Raw genomic sequence first — 22894 nt, 5'->3', positions numbered from 1 at the left:
GGTATTTTTATACTCCAAGCAGACTTCAAAGAATTTTTGCTCAGGTAGATAGTAAAGGTTGGAGGTGTGATGGAGAAGAAATAGATAACTGGGAACATGTGTTCTGGAAGTGTAATGAGTTGGCAGATTTTAAAATTTCCCTACAGGGTACTCTGTCAGAAATAGTGGGCGAGGAAATGGGTGTAACTAAGAAAATGATGTTTTTGAAATGGGATACAGGATCTGAACTGATGAGACATAGAAAGGCCTTGTTAAGTTTAATTCTGGTGGCTGCCAAAAAAGCAATTACTAGAAAATGGAAATCAAAGTGTCAATCAACTGCATTTGAAGTACTGAATATTTTAACAGAGATAAAAGAACTGAAGTGGGAGCTTTAGAAAAGGGAAGGAGCAAATTACATAGAAATAAATAGAAATTGTGGGAACAATACATTTAGAATAAAGTTCTGGAGAAGGAGTGAGGGAAGGTGGGAATTAGCAATTCATGTAATGTTGGATTGACGATAGTTATAAAAAAGAATTGGAAATGTTATTATGGTCTATTATTTATATTAATGTACATTTGCCTTAGTCTTAAGTGATATTTTAATATAACTGCTAAAAATAGCCACTGAATCCCAAAATATCTGCAAATCTTTCTTTAACTATGTCAGGAAGTTAAGCACTAACACCCAACAATGTTCAGTCTACAATACTATACCCTCTAGCCCAAAGGGAACAGTTAATATGCTAGCTAACAAATTTAGTGCAAATTTTATTCTACACACAGTTATAACCATCCCACAGGTTCTACAATCACAGCCACCCACTTTAATTACTATAGAACAAGTTCTCTAACCCCTTTTCAAAAACTGAGAATACTTTATCCATGAGTCCTGACAACTTACCCCCTATTTAACCTCTTTAAACCAAGCCTTTCCACTGGTTACATTCCTGAAGCCTGGAACACAGCCATTGTAATGCCATTACGCAAAGGTGGCCCAACCATGGACCCTGTTCACTATAGATCCATTAGTCTCACTAGCCTCATATGTAAAGCTATGGAGAGCAGTATTTCAGACTTCATTAATGTGGACATTCAGAATATCTTAACCCTAGACCCTCATCAATCAGCGGTTCATAGGTTCATAGGTGTTTACTAGGCTAATGACCACAAGGGCATTTTTAAGTCTAGCCTAGCTGTGCATCCCAAATATCTGACAAGTTCTGATACCCTTGATAAGTGCAGGGTCCTGTTAGATGAAGCATTTACAGGCTGTCTGTGTCCATTAGAGACATAGGTCCCAAACCAGGGATGAATTTCCTGTTCCTCATTCTACTGTCCAAGTTACATTTGAAGAAGGTTAGGGAGGAACTCTGCTTCCCATGGATGAGGAACCTGTTCCTGAGAAGGGGTAGTCTCTGGGATAAATATCTGTCTCTCCAGCATGTCCTGCTTATATCACAGGCAAGGTTTAAGTTTTTAGAATGGGTAATTTTGAAGTTGTTTGTTTTGTAGATATGCTGGAGGTCCATCAGAGCAGGGTCTGACAATGCCTTGTATGCCAGGCATAGAGCTCCCCTCAATAGCCTGTAGGAGACAGAATACAGGGACAGAGCCTTAATGTGGTCTGCATAGGACATGTTACTTATGTCCTGTATTCTCTTAGCCAGGAATCTTTAGGGATGTTCCAGTTGTTGGATATGCCTAGTTAGGTACATACCAAGGGGGCATTGTACTCAATGATAGGACTGATGAATTCAGAATACAGTGGAACAATGACTTCCTTGGACCTAAATGCCATACCTTTGTTTATAAGTTGCACAACATAGAATGATTTCTTCACTACCATAGGCATGTCATGGTCAAAGGCTAGATTATCATATGTGTGTGTCCCCAAGTCACCGACTACTGGGTTAGCTCTTAGTGCTATGTTGTCAAACGATAGTTACCAGGGGTGGATGAGTTCCCAAAGGACACATACACTTTTTGGCATTTAGTTTTAGTCCATGGCTCTGACACCAGTTGTTTGTCTGTGTCAGCCCTTCCTGGAGAACATTTATATCAGTGGGAGATTCAGTGACAGCTCCTAATTTGCAATCAGCAAATTTAGTCAGCCAGAGGCCATTGACATTGGGCTTGACTTCAGAGAAGTAATGCCAAAAAAGAGTGGTCCCAGGAATGATCCCTGAGGGACTCCACTTGTAACTAGCCTCTTTGTAGAGGTGGACTCCCCAATTCTAACTTCCTGGGTCCTGTCTGAGCCACCTGGCTATCCACTGGGTAACATAAGGGTTTGCACTTAACCTCTTAAGTTTGTCAAAAATACCCAAGTGGGGTATTGTGTGAAATGCCTTGGCAAAGTCAAGGTAGGCAGTGTGAACCATTCTGCCCTCATCCATTGCTTTGGTGGCCTTCTGAAAGAAGTCCAACAGGTTGAGTAGGCATGACCTGCCCTTAATGAAACCAAATTGGGCTGGTCCCAGCACCTGGAGATTTCCTATGTCATTATTGATCATTTCCATGATGATTCTTTTCATGGCTTTACATCTGAGGCTAGTGAGTCATATGGGTCTGTAGTTTCTAGGGTCTGTAGATGGCCCACCTTTGTGAAGAGGGGGATGAATGATGCTGCTCTCCATTCATGAGGCATGAAGCCTGTTTGGAGGCTACAGTTAAATAGCAATTCGAGAGGAAGGTCCTGCCTCTTTAACCTCATTAGTTTCTTTGAGAAAGTAACTGAAGCACTGGACAGTAGTTATGCAGTGTATACAGCATACCTAGACCTGGCCAAAACATTTGGCATTATTCCCTTTGCAGGCATTATTAATAGATTTGTAAATCTAAATGTAAATACTTATGTTGTGTGATGGGTAGCTAACTGGATGTCTGGCAGAACCCATGTGTTAGAAACTTCTGAAAGCAAAAAAGTTACCAGTGGTGCACCACAGGGTTCTGTTTTGGGTCCTGTCCTGTATGGAATATATTTTAGACTTCTAAGCCAGCATTCTTGGCATATGGATATTTAAGTTTGCAGATGACTGTAGACTGGGTGTTATTATTCAGTCTTCAACTGACTCACAATTGCTCCAGCATGGCTTAGACCATGTTAACAATTGATGCAAGGACAGTGGTCTCAAATTAAATGTAAAAAATGTAGCATAATTCATTCTGGCAAACAAAATAGGTTTCACTTACCATATAGGAAATGCAACCCTCCAATCAAACACTGTTGTAAGGGATCTGGGTACTCTTGTTAATTCCTTATCATTTGACCATCATGTCTCCACAGTGGTCCAGAAAGCTTTTTATCTGGCTCATCTAATTTCCAAAACCATCTCCACTAGATCCAAAGAAGTCTTAATTCCCCTTTACTCATATCTTATCAGACCCATTACTGAATATAAAGTACCTTTTGGCATATTTTTATCTAAATATGTCACACATCTTGAGAGACCTCAGAGATTTATAACTAAAGAGATCAGTGAGCTGAAAAATATTAGTTATCGGGACAGACTAGCAGCCCTTTCTCTGTACTCAGTCTATTGTAGACACCACTGTGGAGATCTCTGTCTAGCCTTCTGTGCAGTGAAAGATCCAATCTTATTTGATCTACTCCTTGCAGAACTAACAGAACATCAAATACTCGGTTAAAGGAACTACACCAACAGCAGCAGATAAATAAGACACATTAGCATGATAAATTCATATCCCAATGTATTCCTCACCTCTGGAACAAACTTCCACTACAAGTCAAGCAGAGGTGAACCCTTGTCACTTTCAAGGTTACCTCGATAACTGGATGGGCAGCCTCAAATCCCCCCCCCGGTCCAACTTGTCTTGCCCTCCTTGAGACTAGAGGGAAATTTTGACATCGAAGTCCTGGTTTCCAAACCACATATCCAGTCTTGTTACTCTGTCTTCACATGCTTTAGCACTCATCTCTAATTATCTATTCTTTTCTATAATTCAACTCTTCAAACTTAACCTCCCTCACCCACCATAGTTTCCAGAACTCTGTACCATATTCCATATAATAAGTAAGCAATAGCCTGTATGTAAAGAAAAAAAGAAGGCATGGTTAAACATCAAGCCACGTTAGACTGGAACAGAAAAAAAAAGTCAGCCACGAATGACTGAACATGGTTCACCAGAAATATGTGAGTATTTGTTTACTAGCTGTTCATCCTGTATATTAGTTCGGGGGGGGGGGGGGTAAAAGTTAAGTCCTTCACAGAAATTATTTTTAGTTTGCATCTTGGCTCAGTGCTCTGCCCTGTCAAACACATTTTAATTTAGTTAAAACATCCTGTCACTTGCAACTGACATATCACTTGTCTGGGTGAGCTGTGGGGGTGTTACATACAAATATGCATCCATAACTGTGTAAAACCTCCTCCCTCTTAACTAGCTTTATTATCCAGTCTCTCTCTCTCTTATGTGGATCTGTGGGAGGCCACGGGAAGAAGTGGTGGTGGGAAAGTAGTTGTGAAGCATCCTGGAATTGCGCTGGCGTAATGACTATAATGTTCTTTATGTTAATCTGTTCATTCAGGAGCATACATATCAACATAGGTTCTCTTAATTTGGTTAAAAGGCATTTGGTTGAATAATACAATTTTGAAAATGAATGCTTGACAGCTCATTTGGTAGAAACATCATTTTATAAAAAGTTGGTACAGTCACACAATTCTGTAACAGACAAGTAATATATGTAGAAATGTATGAAGACGTTTCACTGGCTGCTTCTAAACATGGCAGTCGGGGATACCCATAAATACTGCCAGTACAGTTTCTGCATGTGGTATTAGTGGGTTTTTGTAGTCTTTTCTCCTTTTTTTATGGTAGTGCAACCAAAAAATTAACATACTTAAGTTTGGGAGGGTGTGGGCAAAGCCCTCTACGTGAAACATACAGAGGGTCAAAAAAGTATTTTAAAGTACTTTTGTTTCTATGTATGTTTTCTGCTAAGGTAATCTGAAAGAATTATGTTTCAGTCAAATGAGGTTTCAAGCATTTGGTTTTAAAAAACAATGCAACATGATTCAGTGAACCTGTTCATAATCAATCACACACACACGGGAATGCATACAAACACACATTAATACTTGTTTATATGCACACAATTGTACACACGCTGCTTCTAGTTTGTGTTGAGGCTCCCTTTCAATAACACTTCCACAGCTTCCCCTCACCAGGAAAAGGCAGACGTTGCTAGCACTTTGCCATTTCTTCTCAGGCACAGCACAAACTAATCAGGTCCATTTGTAAACAAAGGTCGCTGATGCAGCAAATGTGAATTCTATCACTGTGCTAGCATGCCATCAAAATGATGTAAGATGCTTAAAAAAGTAAGCAAAGAAACAAATTTAAAACACATACAATGACAGAAAAATCCCAGGCTCAAAGAATATCATTCTTTCACATTGCCCTTCCTTATTTATTAACTCTCCATACAATTTGTCTTCATTTTAGAGATCTGTAATTAAAATACTTAAACTTTTATTTTCTGTCTAAAGGGCATAGCATTTATTAAAATTGAAAACTGGGATATCTATAAATCATTGTGAACTCATTTCAAAATAAAAAGTGTTGTTCTGTGATTATCAGGCTAATATTAGAGATGAACGTAAAACGCCTTCACACCTGCAACAGCTACAGAAGAAAGTACAATTCAACCATTAAATAGGTTACAATTTCATTTTCAAATAACATGCCCTTTTTAAAACCAAAACAGATTAGTTCAGAGTCAGAATTATAATTGCTTGCTCTAGGGTGTTCCATTACGAGTTATCGATCAGAACGCTGCGTGGTGAGCACCAGTAGAGACTGTCACTGCCCACTGCTGTGTGTTGCTTTTTAATTAACTGCACACGCTTTTAGCAAAATGCTACTATAAACTCTGGAAGGAAACCTGGTTTTGATGTCACCTAGCAAATAATTACAGAAATAATAAAAGACCTTTAAAACCTCAGTGGGAAGTAAAACAACAGTAATTCTTAAAGCAGGACTTTCACTTCAGTGTACAGAAAAAAATTGATAAAAAATCTAGCAGAAAGTGATATACTGTAGACATAGTATACAGAGTAATAAATAGATCACTGGATAGATAAACTAGATAGATAGGCAGAGAGATCATCAGATAGACATACATGTGACTAAAACAAGAGTATTTGCAATCCCTTCTGGAAATTACTGCATACTTGCGATACAGGGCAGTACAGATGCTAGCACTGATGCATAAGTGAAAATGCAGGCCCTTTGGTGAAGGTATAATACACCAAACATGACTGTTTGCTATATAAATTGCTATGTAATGAGGATCTTTGCTAAAAACTGTTACTAGTGACCCAATCCATGGCACAGAGGGATAAAGCCATGATAACCGGTATTTGAACAGCGACACAGGCACTGGAAGGACCAGGAAGGGGGGATAGGACTTTGATGTGGACACTGGCTTTCCCTTCTTTGAGGGAGGGAACAGTTTGGCCCACTGCATTGGTAACACCTAGCAGTGTACTGTCCCAGATATTAAGATCCTAGCATGCCCCACTGGAAGCAGTGTGCTGCTTGTTTGAGAGGCTGTGCATGTGTGTAAGCATGGATAAGACACTCTGCACGATTGACAGACCGGCCTACTCCCCAACACCTGACTCCTGCCTTCATTGGGGAATAAAAGGGATCAGTGGACTCTCACCCTGATGGGGAAATGAATGTCTCATATGGATGTAGGAAGAGGAGCCATTTGGCTGATCCTGCAGACCATAAAAAATGTTATTTGAAATACTACCTGTAACTCATGTTGCCATTATAAATCAATGAATTAATGCAGAAAAAGATGGGGGTTAAAGGGGTGCACCTTTCGCTCACAAAGCATAAATCACAGTGTTTGTATGTTGCTTCACTTTGTTAACTGGTATCAGCTATAGTGCTACACTTTCAGTGTGCTTCTGCCCTTCAACAGAAACAGCAGTATTACTTAAAGCAGGGGCTGGGGATTGGTATAATGGTTAAGCTATTTACCTCTCAAACACAAAGTACAAGGTTTGATTCTCACCTTTAAAAGGTAAATCAACTAGGCTTAAAATGGTCCACAAGGGCAGCTAGCCTAATACTTGCCCATAAAACAACTTAATGAATTGTAAAACAAAGACTCAATTGGATTGCCTTTGCTGTGGTTTTACTTAATATATTGTTTTTTTAATTGCTATAGTCACCTTCTAAACAACTTATGTATTCTCATTTTTTCAACATTTCATGGTGATGTATGGATGAAAGGTGATCAAAAGCACTGCAGCAAAAACTGATAGGACCTTAGGAATCCATAGAGACAGGACAGCATAGATATATATAGCATATGCTAAGCAATTCTTTAAGGACTAAGACCTTCACAGGGACATCCTAGGGAGCTGTCTGGTTAAGTGACTTGCTCAGAGACACATAGGCAAATGGAGGTTTAAGGAATCAAACCCTATATCCTTGAATAATGGTGCAGTTCATCAACAACTCAACATCTTAATCTTCTGCACTAACTACAGGACTGTTAACTAGTCCCTTCTGACTAAAGAAGCTCAGTAAGTTTAACTTACCAGACACATTATTTGGTTTACAAATTATCCTGAAAACAGAACTTTAAGTATATGCAGACAAGTCCTTCTCAAAATGTGGTACCCTCATCACTGGAGTACCTTAGGGTTATTACTTGGCCCCTGAGTCTTCTCCAGTTTTTGTAAATGACCTAATCCATAATCGTCTCTCTCTGGGGTGACTTAACTGTACAGCAAGTCTGACAAAACCACCACTGAAATCCAGCACAAACTGTAGGACAAATTCACTAAACTCTGTAACTGGACTAAAATAAACAGACTTATAATCAACCCCAGTAAATCTAGGGTTATGCTAGTCACTTCTCCCCAAAAACTAACATTCACCAAAAAATAACAGGAATACTACAATTCCCAAATGTAACAACAAAGATACCTTTGTTTTCCACTTGACCAAACTTTGATGTTCACATTACATTAATGTGATAGTGAATACATTTTCACCAGGTGAAGCTATGTTATAAAGTATCCCTTCTATTCTTACCAGTTACCCTTCAAGCCCTAGCTAGAAATGTTCACATCCCCTGAATTGAGTATGGTCTACTTCTTATAACCCAGTACTCCTCTTCAAATAAACACAACGTGTGGTTAGCTAAAAATAAAATATGCAGATTTGTTCTTTTAGTTGAATATATAGTCACCATTGTGATTTACTGAAAGGATTTGTGTGGTTATTTATTCAGTTTACAGCTACGATACTCCTTAACACCCTTTTATTCAAAATCAGTAAACTCTGACAATGTCCCTGCCAAAAAACAAAGCTCAGTATCATGGAACAATCATATTCCTTAACAGACCTCAGGATTAGGTCATCACCTTGGTCAGACCTCATTTTTGGGTGGCTCTTGGTGAAAGAGCCTTCATTAAATTGGGGCCTGCGACTTGGAACCAGTTTCCCAAATATACTAGGAAACAGACTGAGTAAATAACTGATGTTATTTGTGCTATACTATAAACAGTCTGTATTTCAATTTTAGGCAAGAGACCTGCACTGATGAGACATGTTCATAAATTAGCTTCTAAATACTAACAAAACTCAAAAGAAATGCATTTTGTAAATATGATTTTTGCAGGTAGGCTAAATTATGTATGCATCGTTTTCTTATTCCTTTTTCATCAGATGTACTTGCATGTTCGGCTATTTTTTGTGGTTTTCCTTTTCTATTTTTGTAACATTGCTGCTGCACTGCGACCCAGATCATAGCTAAAAAGGGTCAGTTGAGCAGCCCACTATCCCAGTGATTAAATAGCAATACGTAATTTAACAGAATCTTCTGCTGGCTTATCCACAGTGTAGGGTGAAGTTAGCAAACAAAATATGATATGTAAGGCCACTTTAATCTGTAGACCAGTCAGAGAGAAACACAAATGACAATGTTTTGTCTTTTTTATCACAGGTTCTGTCAGTAATACTTAGGATGTACTTTTACTAACATTCGTATAAAGCTTAAAACAGTCCTAAGGGTCAGAGTATGCCACCTGTAGGTAAGAGGCTAAGCTTGATTCAGATGGCTATAATGCAAAAGAACCCTGCCTTAGGATATATACTATCAGATGGGAAGAACCATGTCACCTTCTCCAGTACTTTTTAGTGTTGGTTCTGGAAATGCTAAGCAATATCATTTGTTCATGTATTACCATTAGGCCTGAAATATGCAGTACCTCACACAGACACACACACAGACAAAGACACAGACACAGACACACAGACACAAGCACAAGCACACACAGACACAAGCACAAGCACACACAGACACAGGCCCACACACACAGACACAGGCCCACACAAACACAGACACAGGCCCACACAAACACAGACACAGGCCCGCACACACACAGACACAGGCCCACACACACACAGACACAGGCCCACACACACACAGACACAGGCCCACACAAACACAGACACACACACACACACACACACACACACACACACACACACACACACACACACACACACACACACACACACACACAGAGGCACACAGACACAGACAGACATACACACACACACACACACACACGCACACAGAGGCACACGGACACAGACAGAAATACACAGACACACACACACACACACACACACACACACACACACACACACACGCACGCACACAGAGGCACACACAGACACACACAGACACACACAGACACACACAGATACACACACACAGGCAATATTTGCTGAGCCTTTCAGAGTACACACATGGCAGTTAGAGGGCAAAACCTTATTAATGCTGTTGTGCACATCTAATGGCTACACTGTGATGGGTTTGCCTTTCCATCTCATCAGCTGCGTAACATTCACAGCACTACAACACTCTCTTCTTTGCATTCACTGTGAAACATTACCATAGACATGATATGTCATGCAACACAGCAGCTATCTTCATATATACTGAAGGTTTCTTGAAACTTCTTTGTCTGGACAGTTATATTGTCACAGCATCCAACAGTATAGGATCGTAGTCAGCAGGAAGGGATCAATCAGATTAACATTTCTACTTCAGCTATGTACCTGTGGTATCTTTATCTGTCCTTAGACTTTAACTGTTCTTCTCTTTTAACACACAGACACACACAGACACACACAGACACACACAGAATCAGACACACAGAATCAGACACACAGCCACACAGACAGACACAGGCACACAGACAGACACAGGCACACAGACAGACACAGGCACACACAGACATACACAGACACACACGCACAGACACACAGGCACACACGCACAGACACACAGGCACACACACACACACACAGACACAGACACACACAGAGACACACACACACACACAGACACAGACACACACACACAGACACACAGACACACAGAGACACACAGAGACACACAGAGACACACACACATACACAGACACAGGCACACACAGACACGCAGACAGATAAACAGACACACACAGAGACACACAGAGACACACAGAGACACACAGAGACACACAGAGACACACAGACACAGGCACACACAGACACACAGGCACACACAGACACACAGGCACACAGGCACACACAGACACACACAGACACACACACACACAGACACACACAGACACAGACACACAGGCACACACAGACACACACTGCTAGGGGAACAAAGACTGGGGAAATGCTCTACACTGTTTAACCAAAGACACAACTTTCAGTTAATGCAGTTCTTTCTGTCCTTAAGAATTTAAACTGGCTGTCAGTCTCAGCATGTTATTGCAACAGATGCACAAATGAATGACTAAAATGATGATGACAATGATGATGATGATAATGATGATGACGATGATAATGACAATGACGACGATGATGATAATTACGATGATTATGATGATGACTATGACGATGATAATGACGATGATGATAATGACGATGATGATGATAATGACGATGATGATGATGATAACGATAATTATGATGATGATAATGACGATGATAATGAACATGATGATGGTAATGATGATAATGATGATGACAATGATGATAATGAAGATGACGATGACGATAATGAAGATGATAATGACGATGATGGTAATGATGATGACAATGATGATGATGATAATGACGATGATGATGGTAATGATGATAATGACAATGATGATGATGATAATGACGATGATCATGATAATGACGATGATGGTAATGATGACAATGATGACGATGATGATGGTAATGATGATAATGACAATGATGATGATGATGATGATAATGACAATGATCATGATAATGACGATGATGGTAATGATGATGACAATGATGACGACGACGATGTAGGTGGCATGTTTTACTGGTTCCCTTGAGAAACATGTCCCCAGTTAACAACAGCTGTCATGACTAATGGCCTTTCTCTTCCTCAGAAGACAGGCATCCCGACTGCATTAACATCATACTCATCCTCCACAATGAGTGAGTGACCAGTCCAACAGAAGGATTCTAGTCTTCTCATGACCTGGTCACTAAAACAGATGAAGAAAACCACAGAACCTGACAGACAGGTACAGCAAACTGGCCAGTAATCTGAGCTGTACTGCTACACTTCTGTTCATTTTTCAGGAACCCCAGAACTCCACAAAAAAAGAAAAAGAAAACAAAGGATTGTGAACTGTTAGTAACTGGCAACACAGCAGAAATTGTATGTGTGTGTGTGTTGGGGGACTTTCTTGGGGAGAAATGAGGCTGCATGACAGTGGACAGTAGACCTGCTGCAGCTTCTGGGTAACACTGGACAGCACGGAGACACATTCAGGCAGGAGTCATGCTGCCTACAGACCACAAACCAGACATGGAATGGCAGTGTGTGGCAGCAGAAAAATTATACAATTTATTTTATTAATATAAGAGGGGTACCTGGTCTGCTTTGTACAACTATGAAAGCAAGAAGGAAACTGTATAGAGGAGGGGTTAGTATCTTAAGTCTGTGTATTGATCATACCTCTCAACCTCTTAGAGCAAGAAACCTGGCAAAGCTATAATTAAAGGTAGGACAAAGGCCCACAAATAGGGGCAATGTTTAAATATTACTCTTAGAAACTTAGAAAGTTGATAGAATAACAAGTTTTGCATTGCATGAATTTTCTGAAGGCTATGAAGTTTGAAACTCAAATGTCTTTCACAATTTTCTAACTTTAATATGTAATGATTTACCAACAATTTGCCAGAAAAACAGAAGTATATGAAAACGGACCAAAAACATGAGGCCAAAATCTGGACATTCTGCACAAATCTGTACAGTTGAGAGGTCTGGTGTTAATCTCTCTCCTTTTTTCTATTTTACCAAATTCCCCTCTTACTTTCCATGTGAAATATTTCATTCCATTCAGTCTGCTGCAGTCTTAGCATCACCACAGGCTGGTCCCATCTTCTTCATTAGAAATTTCTAGTTTCGTATCTTACCTTGTTCTTGAAGTCTCTCTTTTCCATCTTTACACTTGTTCTCACTTCTATTCTTTCCCAGAAATCCACCATTTCTGGCACCTCCTAATGCTTCCTGGGTTTCTCTAAGATATCTATGGCTGCCCCGACTGTCACTAGGTATCAAGACATTCTGGAGGTCATCAGTCATTACTGATTGCAGTGGAGGGCATTTTTTTATCCACACTTTCTCTCTTTCAGTTGTTGTATCTAGTGCCACACTACTGTTTGCTTGAGTCACATAGGCATATTCATGTTTAGCTTCTGGAGAGGAACATATGAGCATCCCATGCAGGCTGCACTACCTCAGCGATGCATCTGAGGCCCACATCCATCCTCCCCAATCAGGCTGCACTACCTCAGCGATGTATCATCTGAGGCCCACATCCATCCTCCCCAATCAGGCTGCACTACCACAGTGATGCATCATCTGAGGCCCACATCCATCCTCCCCAATCAGGCTGCACTACCTCAGTGATGCATCATCTGAGGCCCACATCCATCCTCCCCAATCAGGCTGCATTACCTCAGCAATGCATCATCTGAGGCCCACATCCATCCTCCCCAGCCAGGTTGCACTACCTCAGTGATGCATCATCTGAGGTCCACATCCATCCTCCCCATGCAGGCTGCACTACCTCAGCGATGCATCATCTGAGGCCCACATCCATCCTCCCCAGCCAGGTTGCACTACCTCAGTGATGCATCATCTGAGGCCCACATCCATTCTCCACGATGACACCATGGGATAATGGTCAATCCTACCCTTCCCAGCTGCTCCCCACACCTGATTCATTTATAAAATCCAGGTTAACACCAACAAAGTCAGACAGTTTGTCCTTATACCACTAAACCATTTTTTAATACATAAAGGATTGATTGATATTTATTTTTTGTTTGTTAGTCAGGTGAGAGGACTGACCCAAGGACTCGTTTTAACCATGACCTCCTCTCTCTTTCAGTTGTCCATGTTGCCATCCTTTAGTCTGCTTTTTATTGCAGTATTTCTAAAACAGAGACAGCGTCAAATTACCTGTACCTTTTTAGATCATCTTCTAGAACAATGCATTACAGAAGTGGGTGACACTCCAAGTAGCATTTTACTTTTGTTGCCTGCTAAAGTTATTATGCCCTTCCTAGCCTTTCCAGTGATGCTACTCTTCTACCCAGGACTTTTTCTCCTTGTCGCTGTGTCAAAGGGCCTGCAACATCACTGATGTGTGTATGTGCCTTGTGGCATGCCAGCACAGAGAAGATTACCAGAAATAATACACAAAATATATTAGACTTACCAATCGGTCTGCGTTTCCTCTGTGGATATTTTATTATAAATATTAAAAAAGGTTCTTCCAGAAACAATCATAGGACATATTTCTAATTCTGCAGGCTTCAATGCAACAAACAAATGCAATATCTAACTGTGCTACAGGTCTGATATAAAAATAATGGGCAAGGCAAGTTTTACCGATGCACACCTGAAGTGCAAGTTTTACCGATGCACACCTGAAGTGCAAGTTTTACCGATGCACACCTGAAGTGCAAGTTTTACTGATGCACACTTGAAGTGCATGTTGCTGTATAAGACCCTGACAGCTACACGTGAAAGCATCACAAAAACATTTCCGTTCATAGGAGATACTTAAAACTCTAGTTACAAATAACTACTGAGAGACTATTTTCTGCAGTTCTTCATGAAAATCATTCATTTCAATAATAGGTCTGTGACCAGTCACTGTTACAGTGTCACTATGAACTATGTAACGAGCCAGTAAACATTAAAAAAATTATATGATTTGCTGTTTCACACGTGGATGACAAGCACAGTAGCTACACTGACAGCAAATCCACATCGCTTTCCTTTATGACACAGTGTTTTCTTAAATCAGGAAAAAAATCTGAACATCTAAACAATAAATAAATAAACTGTGGAAAGTGATTTTCTAGCAAACTAGTGATTGCTGTGTGAAGGTCACAGGCTGCTGTTAAATATACATTGCCTGAAAACTTTTATAAGCCTATTCTCTGACAATTACAGTGTTTCATAGGTTCATAGGTTTATACTATGCTAATGAGCACCAGGGTCTTTATACTCCTAGCTGTGCAGCCCAACCCAGTTTTGTACCCGAGTACGTTGAGCACCTATATGAAGGGGTATATTAGTAAGGAGGAAGCTAAGGGCTATGTGGGGGGTAATATGTTAGTTGGGGATTAATTTACTTACTGTCAGTCTCTGTCAATCAGAGACATGGGAGCCAAACTAGGGTGAATCTGCGATTTCCCATCCAACGATCAAGATTTTGTTAAAATAGCTCTGGGATGAACTCTGCTTTACATGGATGGGGAACTTATTCCACAATGTGGGGATCCTTTGAGACACAAATTGGTCTTTCCAATGTGCTCTATTTATGTTGCAAGCAAAGTTTGTGTCCTTGAATCTAGTATTTCTGATGCTGTTTGATTGGCAGATGTGCAAGAGATCCATCACAGTTGAATCTGAGGAAGCCTTATATGCCAGGCATGATCACCTGTCAGTAACGTGTAGGTGACTGCGTACAGAGATAGGGCCTTAAGGCAACGTGTGTAGGTCAGCATATTCATACTGATTGTTCTGGTGAGGAACCTTTGAGGGCATTCTAACTGCTGCAAGTGCCTGGTTAGGTACATGCCAAAGGTATAACTGTACTCAATAATGGGGAATAGAGTGGTCGTATAACCTCCTTGGACCTGGATGCCATACCCATCGATTTTACATGGCATTAACGGGACATAGACTTTTTGTCCATGACTGTAATAATATTTTAGAGACAAGTGTATTTTTTATTTTTCAAGCTTTATGTATTTGTTTTGATGATTTATATACTTATTATTTTTTAAAGAGTGACCTGTTGTAGTTGCTGTCATCCACAGTTTAAGATAAGATGTATTTTGTTGGTGTGTTACAGACTTTATCCTACATTTTACATTTTATATTACTTCATATTTTATATTTTATAACTGGTAGACATATAGTGATAGTATCAAGCACAGTTTAATGTACTCAAAGTGAGAAAGGAATTTATAACAGCTAAAGGGATATTATATATACTAGGTGGGCTTAGCACGTTTCTGAATAAGTCCTAAGTTCAGGAAGAAAACGCTGAAGAGAGTCTTAGCATTAAATTTTGGTTTTGTTTTATTCATTTAAGTTTGATTTTTATGGCATTTTCTCATGTCTGTATACCAGACCCCTACAGTGAGACTGTTGTTGTTTCTTATTTGTTGTTTGTCTGATATCCTTGCTTATGAGTTGAGTGACATAGAATGATTTTATTACTATCTTGGCTACATGTTAGTTGAAGGCCAGATTACTGTCTGCATATGTTCCCAGATCCCTAACTACCGGGTCAACTCTTAAGGGTATTTTATCAATGGAGTAGTTAGCTTGGGTGGAGCATTGAGTTTTAATCTATGGCTTTAGCACCAGTCATTTGTTTGGGCTAGACCTCTTGTAGGATGTCAGTGTAATCTGTGATAGTTCCCAATTTAGTCATCTGCGATCGTACTGAACTAGAGGCCTTTTAACATTAGCCTTGACTTTAAAGAAGTAGATGCCGAACAGGAGTAGGTCCAACATGGAGACCTGGGGTACTCCATTGGTGACCGGTCTCATGGTGGAGGCAGTCTCACTGATCTTGACTTCTTGGATACTATCTGTGAGCCAGCCAGCAATCCAGTGAGTTAGGTAGGGATTTATGCCTAGTTCTGACAGTTTGCCAATAATACCCGATTGGGGTATTGTATCAAACCCCTTGGCCATGTCAAGGTAGGCAGCAAGTGTTATTTTCCCGTTATCCACCCTCTCAAAGAAGTCTACCAGGTTGAGTAGGTAAGACCTTCCTTTAACAAAGCCAAGCTGAGATGGGTCCAGTGTCTGTAGGTTGTCAGTGTCCTGGTTGATCATTTCCATGATAATTCGTTCCACGACTGTGCATATTAGATTGTCAGACTGATGGGTCTGTAGTTTCTGAGTCAGTTGATGGTCCACTCTTATGAAGAGGGATGACTGCTGTGGCCCTCCATTCACCTGACACATAACATGTTTTGAAACTGTAGTTGAACAGTGCCTCAAGTGCTCCGAATAGGTTGTGTTTTAGGCTATTTAGGAGGCAACCAGGGATATTGTCTGGGTTCATTGAAGCAGTGTTTCTGCCCTTTGCTAGCAGATCCAGGACCTGCTCCCTGTGCTAGAAGGGATTTCGCAGGCGGTTGTGGGAGGATGAAGTTAGAGCTAAAATTATCAGCCACTAGATTTGCTATGTCACCCTGGTCAGTGCAGGTTATGCCATATACAACCACTTCTGCACACTGCTGAGTGTTACCTTCAAGGTTCCCAAAATAGCTGAAGGACTTGAGATTGTCTTTAGCCTGAAAGGCTAGTCTAAGCTCATAACTGGTCTTGTTGGACATTATTGGGACTCTTAGTTTCTTGTTTAGTTGAATCAGAGAGCTCTTGTCAATATGAGAGTTGCTATTTCTGATTCCGGTCATGACTTTTTTCTTTTGTTATATAGCCTATTAAGGTTAGGATTCCACCAGTGAGGTTTGTTTTTGGTGTTAGATCAGGACTTATTTCTGGTAGTTGTGGCAGCCTCAGTGCAGCCATTTACATGTTTGTACAAGATATCTGTAAATAATTCTGAATGGTAGATGTGATGTTTGACAAACTATTGCTTAACATGAAGTAGTTTGCTTTAGAATAGTCCCTGTTACAGGTTTAGCTGGGTTTTCCAGAATGATTTTTATTTCAGATGAAACAGTTTTGTGCTCCAACCTCAGCAATGAGGGCATGACACAGGGAGAGGATGTAATACTCTCCCATGTTGGTGAGTACTAGGGTCTAGTATGTCTGATCCTCTGGTTCGAGTTTGCACTATCTGGTCCAGAAAGCTCATGTTGATAAAGTCCAGGAAATGCTGTGCCTGTGAGTTAGAGGCAGTGTATGTTTCCCAGTCTATAGAGAGGTAGTTGAACTCTCCCATTAATAGGGTATTTGGTTGGATGGTGAGCGCCTGCAGTAGTTCTAGGTAAGAATTAGGAGCTTTGTGGGTCACAGAAGGTGACCAATGGCAGGCCAGGACATGGCAACAAACCTTGTCTATGGAGACTTGGACGTACATGAACTGCAGGTCAGCATCCTGTTTAACCAACCTGGAGCTGTATTTGTTGCTAACTTAGATTGAGACTCCTCCACCTTTAGCCCATATCTGTGCTGCTGATGGTCCAAAAGTGTGTGGAATGCACTGCAGCCTTGCACTGCCGGAGTACTTTCTGTGGCTTTAAACCAAATTTCAGTAATGGCCCAGATGTCTATAGTCTCCAGAGTGAGGAGAGTTTGTAGGGTGTGGAGTTTCTTGTTTAGGCTCCTAGCATTGAACAGTAACACCTTAAGGATTATTTGATGGGTTTTTTTTTTTTTTGTTATGTTGGTAGTTTTGTCATTTTTGCATTCCCTAAAAAAGGCTCTAAGAGGCTGGATAAAGGTTTAGCCAATAAATGAAAGCTGAGGAGGGGGGCAGGTGCAGACCATCCTTGGCAAAATAACATGGTCTGTTAACCATGTCTTCTCATACTGATAGACATTGGATCCCTCTGAAGTGACACCAGAAACAAAGCAAATTATTAAAATTAATAATTTTCTGTTTGATTACTCTGCCTTTCTACATATTTATTAATTTGATTCACTACACCAAAATTTAATCCATGGACTGTATCTTTTTGGCTACTTGTATCATACAACAGCTCCACAGACATGATAAAAACATCTAGATGCTTCATTCTCACAGTATTTAGTGCTACAGAATATTAATATTTAACCAGTCACTTAGTCATTAGTTCATTTTCAGATACCCATTTTATCCTACTCAGTCAGGGTGAATAGTCAATTTAAATAACCATATAGCTTTCCAGCTTTTATATATATATATATATATATATATATATATATATATATATATATATATATACACACACACACACACACACACACACACACACACACACACACACACACACACACACGCACAAAATAATTAGCCTCATGGAATACAAACAACTGTACTATAATAATCTACATTTCTGCTTTGTCAAATTGAAATGGCTATTTTAGTTTTACACCTGTTATTTTATCAGGGAATAGGAGAATCCTAACTGAAAGACTTGCGCTGGTAGAGTTTTAGTTGAATCTAGAACAGAAGCTGCTGTTAAAAAGGATAATTAAAGTATATAAAATTGTATGATAACTATAGGATTCAAAGGACAGAAGAGAAAAGATTTAGGGTTTTTGCTTGGAAGTGTTTGCTTGGTTATTTTATATCCCAAGCGGACTCCAAACTATTTTTCTGCAGGTAGCTGGCACATTTTGGAGGCGTGATAAGGAGGAAAGAGATAACTGGGAACATGTGTTTTGGGACTGTAATGAGTTGGCAGACTTCAACAAGTTCCCTACAGAGTACTCTGTCAGAAATACTGGGTGAGCAAATGGATGCGACTAAGGAAATTATTTTTTGAGCTGGTATACATGATCTGAATTGACTACACAGAGTAAATCTTTGTTAAGTTTAATCATGGCGGCTGCCAAAAAGCAATTGGTAGAAAATGGAAATCAAAGTCTAAACTAACTAACTGAAGTGTTGAATATTGTAACAGAGATAAAACATTGGAAGAGGAGTATTTAGAAATGGAAATCAAAGTCTAAACTAACTGAAGTGTTGAATATTGTAACGGAGATAAAACATTGGAAGAGGAGTATTTAGAAATGGAAAGCAAAGTCTAAACTAACTAACTGAAGTGTTGAATATTGTAACGGAGATAAAACATTGGAAGAGGAGTATTTAGAAATGGAAATCAAAGTCTAAACTAACTGAAGTGTTGAATATTGTAACGGAGATAAAACATTGGAAGAGGAGTATTTAGAAATGGAAAGCAAAGTCTAAACTAACTAACTGAAGTGTTGAATATTGTAACGGAGATAAAACATTGGAAGAGGAGTATTTAGAAATGGAAATCAAAGTCTAAACTAACTAACTGAAGTGTTGAATATTGTAACGGAGATAAAACATTGGAAGAGGAGTATTTAGAAATGGAAATCAAAGTCTAAACTAACTAACTGAAGTGTTGAATATTGTAACGGAGATAAAACATTGGAAGAGGAGTATTTAGAAATGGAAATCAAAGTCTAAACTAACTAACTGAAGTGTTGAATATTGTAACGGAGATAAAACATTGGAAGAGGAGTATTTAGAAATGGAAATCAAAGTCTAAACTAACTGAAGTGTTGAATATTGTAACGGAGATAAAACATTGGAAGAGGAGTATTTAGAAATGGAAATCAAAGTCTAAACTAACTAACTGAAGTGTTGAATATTGTAACAGAGATAAAACATTGGAAGAGGAGTATCTAGAAAAGAGAAGAAGAAAATTACATTAAAAATGCAAATTGTGGGAACAATAAATGCAAAATAATGATTTGGAGGAGTGAGATTTAAAAGAAGGCAGGAACTGAGGAATTTATGTAATGTTAGATTGATGATTTTAGCCTTATACCTCTCTAGCCACTCCCACCTCCCCATTATTCAATCCCATCCCCCATCTCGTTAAAGATATCCTGTCTTACTACACTCCTCCTACTTAACTTTACACTCTCACCTACTTACTCCCCACCCTCTACTACTTCAGCACTATGCCTAATTATCCCATATCGACTAACCTCAAACCCCTACTCCTGTTCTTACTTCTGCCGTTCCTTTTCCTTCCTTATGTCCTAACTGCCTATGAACATCTTAGCTTCACTAACGTCCAGCTGCACACAAAAGATACTTCCCCATCATCCTCATCAGCTAGTCTTAAACACATCAACATTACTTCTGTAACTAACTACCTCCTCCCAAAGTATCAGAGTCATCCACATTAGCTATAAACACCACCAAATAAAAAGAGCACATAACATATTGAATATTTCTCTAATTCACACACCTAGACTACACCTTCACCTCCTACTTGATGGTGACATTCATCCCAATCCTGGCCCTTCCATTTTCACACCAGCTAACCCAGATAAACCCTTTCCCTCTTCCTTTCACGCCCCTACTAGGCCTCCGAACTCCCTCTTCATATCTCATTTAAACATACGAAGTGTCATGCCCTATTGGATATACATGACTTTGACATTCTTTGCCTTTCTGAAACATGGTTAAAACCAACAACTCAAGACTATGAAATCACCCCTCCTGAGTATAGGAACATAAGAATGGATCGTCTTCACAAGAAGGGCGGGGGCGTAGCCTTATTATACAAAGTAGGCCTCCAAGTTACACCACTTGTTACTCACCCACCTCCTGATAGCAATACTGAAATTCTTATCACTAAGCTACAGCTAAACATTAGTACGTCCATCTACATTATATGCTCATATTTTCCTCCAGGTAATAACATCACCTCCCTTGAGAATATCCTTATCTGGCTATCTACTAACTATCCACAAGAAACCATTCTTCTAGGCGACTTTAATATAGACTGGAATACCTGCAATTCCAATAATCCATCTAATCACATAAACCTTTATGGCTTCTCCCAAACTATCACTTCACCTACTCACATCCATAAACCTACTAACAAAGAAACCACCCTAGACTGGATCCTTATAAATACTCTGTCCACAACATATATGACAGGTATCCTACCAGCTGACATCAGTGTTCACTCTCTAACTTATATAATTCGACATAAGACTAATATTAACAGTCCCTCAACTTTTAGAACTTCTCGTTGCAATAAACATTTTAACCCAGAACACTTCCAGCATGAACTGAGTGTATGCGACTGGTCACCCTTAAAACACCTCGCACTAGATGAAGCAGTGGGGTACTTATGAACTGAGTGTATGCGACTGGTCACCCTTAAAACACCTCGCACTAGATGAAGCAGTGGCGTACTTATGAACTGAGTGTATGCGACTGGTCACCCTTAAAACACCTCCCACTAGGTGAAGCAGTGGTGTACTTATGAACTGAGTGTATGCAACTGTTCACCCTTAAAACACCTCCCACTAGGTGAAGCAGTGGCGTACTTATGAACTGAGTGTATGCAACTGGTCACCCTCAAAACACCTCCCACTAGGTGAAGCAGTGGCGTACTTATGAACTGAGTGTATGCAACTGGTCACCCTTAAAACTCCTCCAACTAGATGAAGCAGTGGCATATTTTAACTAAGTTCCTTGAAATCTTGGACTTCCATGCCTCCTTTCGTACTCTTAGCTTCAGTACCAAAACTGCTCCTTGGCTTATGAAGGAAACTAAGCAAAATATTCTACTAAGAAACACATTTTGGGCCAAATGGCGCACCTCTAAAACCCCATCAGACCACCTAAAATTTAAACAGCTTAGAAACTCTACTAAAGCATCAATACTACTGGACAAAAAAACTTCTTTCAGCTCCAACACTCCAATCAACAAAGTCCACAAAAATTCTGGTCAGGAATCAATAGACTATTACATCCAGGCAACTCTAAAACACCAACCCCATATGGAATCACTAGCAATACTCCCAAACAAATTGCTGATTCCTTCAATACCTTCTTCACTGAAGCTATCCAGTCACTTGCTCTCTACCTCCTGTATCCTCAAATCTTTCCTCATCCTTCAATAACTTACCACCCACTTTCCAACTCCACCCTGTGCCAACATTCCTTATCTGTACTCTCCTTCAAAAACTTAAACCCTCTACCCCCTCTGCTGACCTCATACCTGCTAAGTATCTTCAAATAGCAGCAAAATGTATTGCTTACCCTATCTCTATCCTAATTAATAGAACCATCACTGAAGGCACCATCCCATCCATATGGAAAGTCTCACATATAAACCCAAACATAAAACTACTGTTCAATCTCAGCCTTACTACAGGATATGTACCCAAAGAGTGGCGTACAGCAACAGTGGTCCCTCTCCACAAAGGTGGTGCCTCAACGGACCCTGGAAACTATCGCCCCATACACCTGACTAGCTTGGTCTGCAAAGCTATGGAAAGGATCATCATGGACCTCATAAATAAAGATATTGGGGACCTACAGACACTGGATCCTACCCAGTTTGAATTTGTTAAGGGCAGATCCTGCCTCTTAAACCTGGTTGACTTCTTTGAAACAGTCACCAAGGCCATTGACGAAGGGAAGGTGGTCCACACAGCCTACCTGGACTTCGCAAAAGCCTTCGATACAATACCCCACTCGGGCATTATAGATAAGCTCACCAGCTTAAATATAAACCCCTATGCCACTAGATGGGTTGCAAACTGGCTCAAAGACAGAATCCACATGGTTAGAATTGCTGGAGCCATGTCAGACTCCAAACCAGT

General features: G+C 40.0%; 1 protein-coding gene across 1 annotated transcript in view; it reads right to left on the bottom strand.

The window, feature by feature from the left end:
- LOC122797630 (neural-cadherin-like) overlaps window positions 1-12658 on the bottom strand; it is a 796015-nt gene extending 783357 nt beyond the window's left edge. Inside the window, exon 1 of the mRNA XM_044066174.1 lies at window positions 12490-12658. Within this exon, the coding sequence (XP_043922109.1) occupies window positions 12490-12658 (169 nt within the window). The remainder of the gene's footprint in view (window positions 1-12489) is intronic.
- Window positions 12659-22894: the final 10236 nt, after the last annotated feature.

This window comes from Protopterus annectens, chromosome 3.part1 (genome assembly GCF_019279795.1).
Source record: "Protopterus annectens isolate FY-2018-M chromosome 3.part1, PAN1.0, whole genome shotgun sequence".
Classification (NCBI taxonomy): Eukaryota; Metazoa; Chordata; order Ceratodontiformes; family Protopteridae; genus Protopterus; species Protopterus annectens.
Note: the sequence above shows the minus strand (reverse complement) of the source record. Positions and strands in the feature narration are given on the sequence as shown.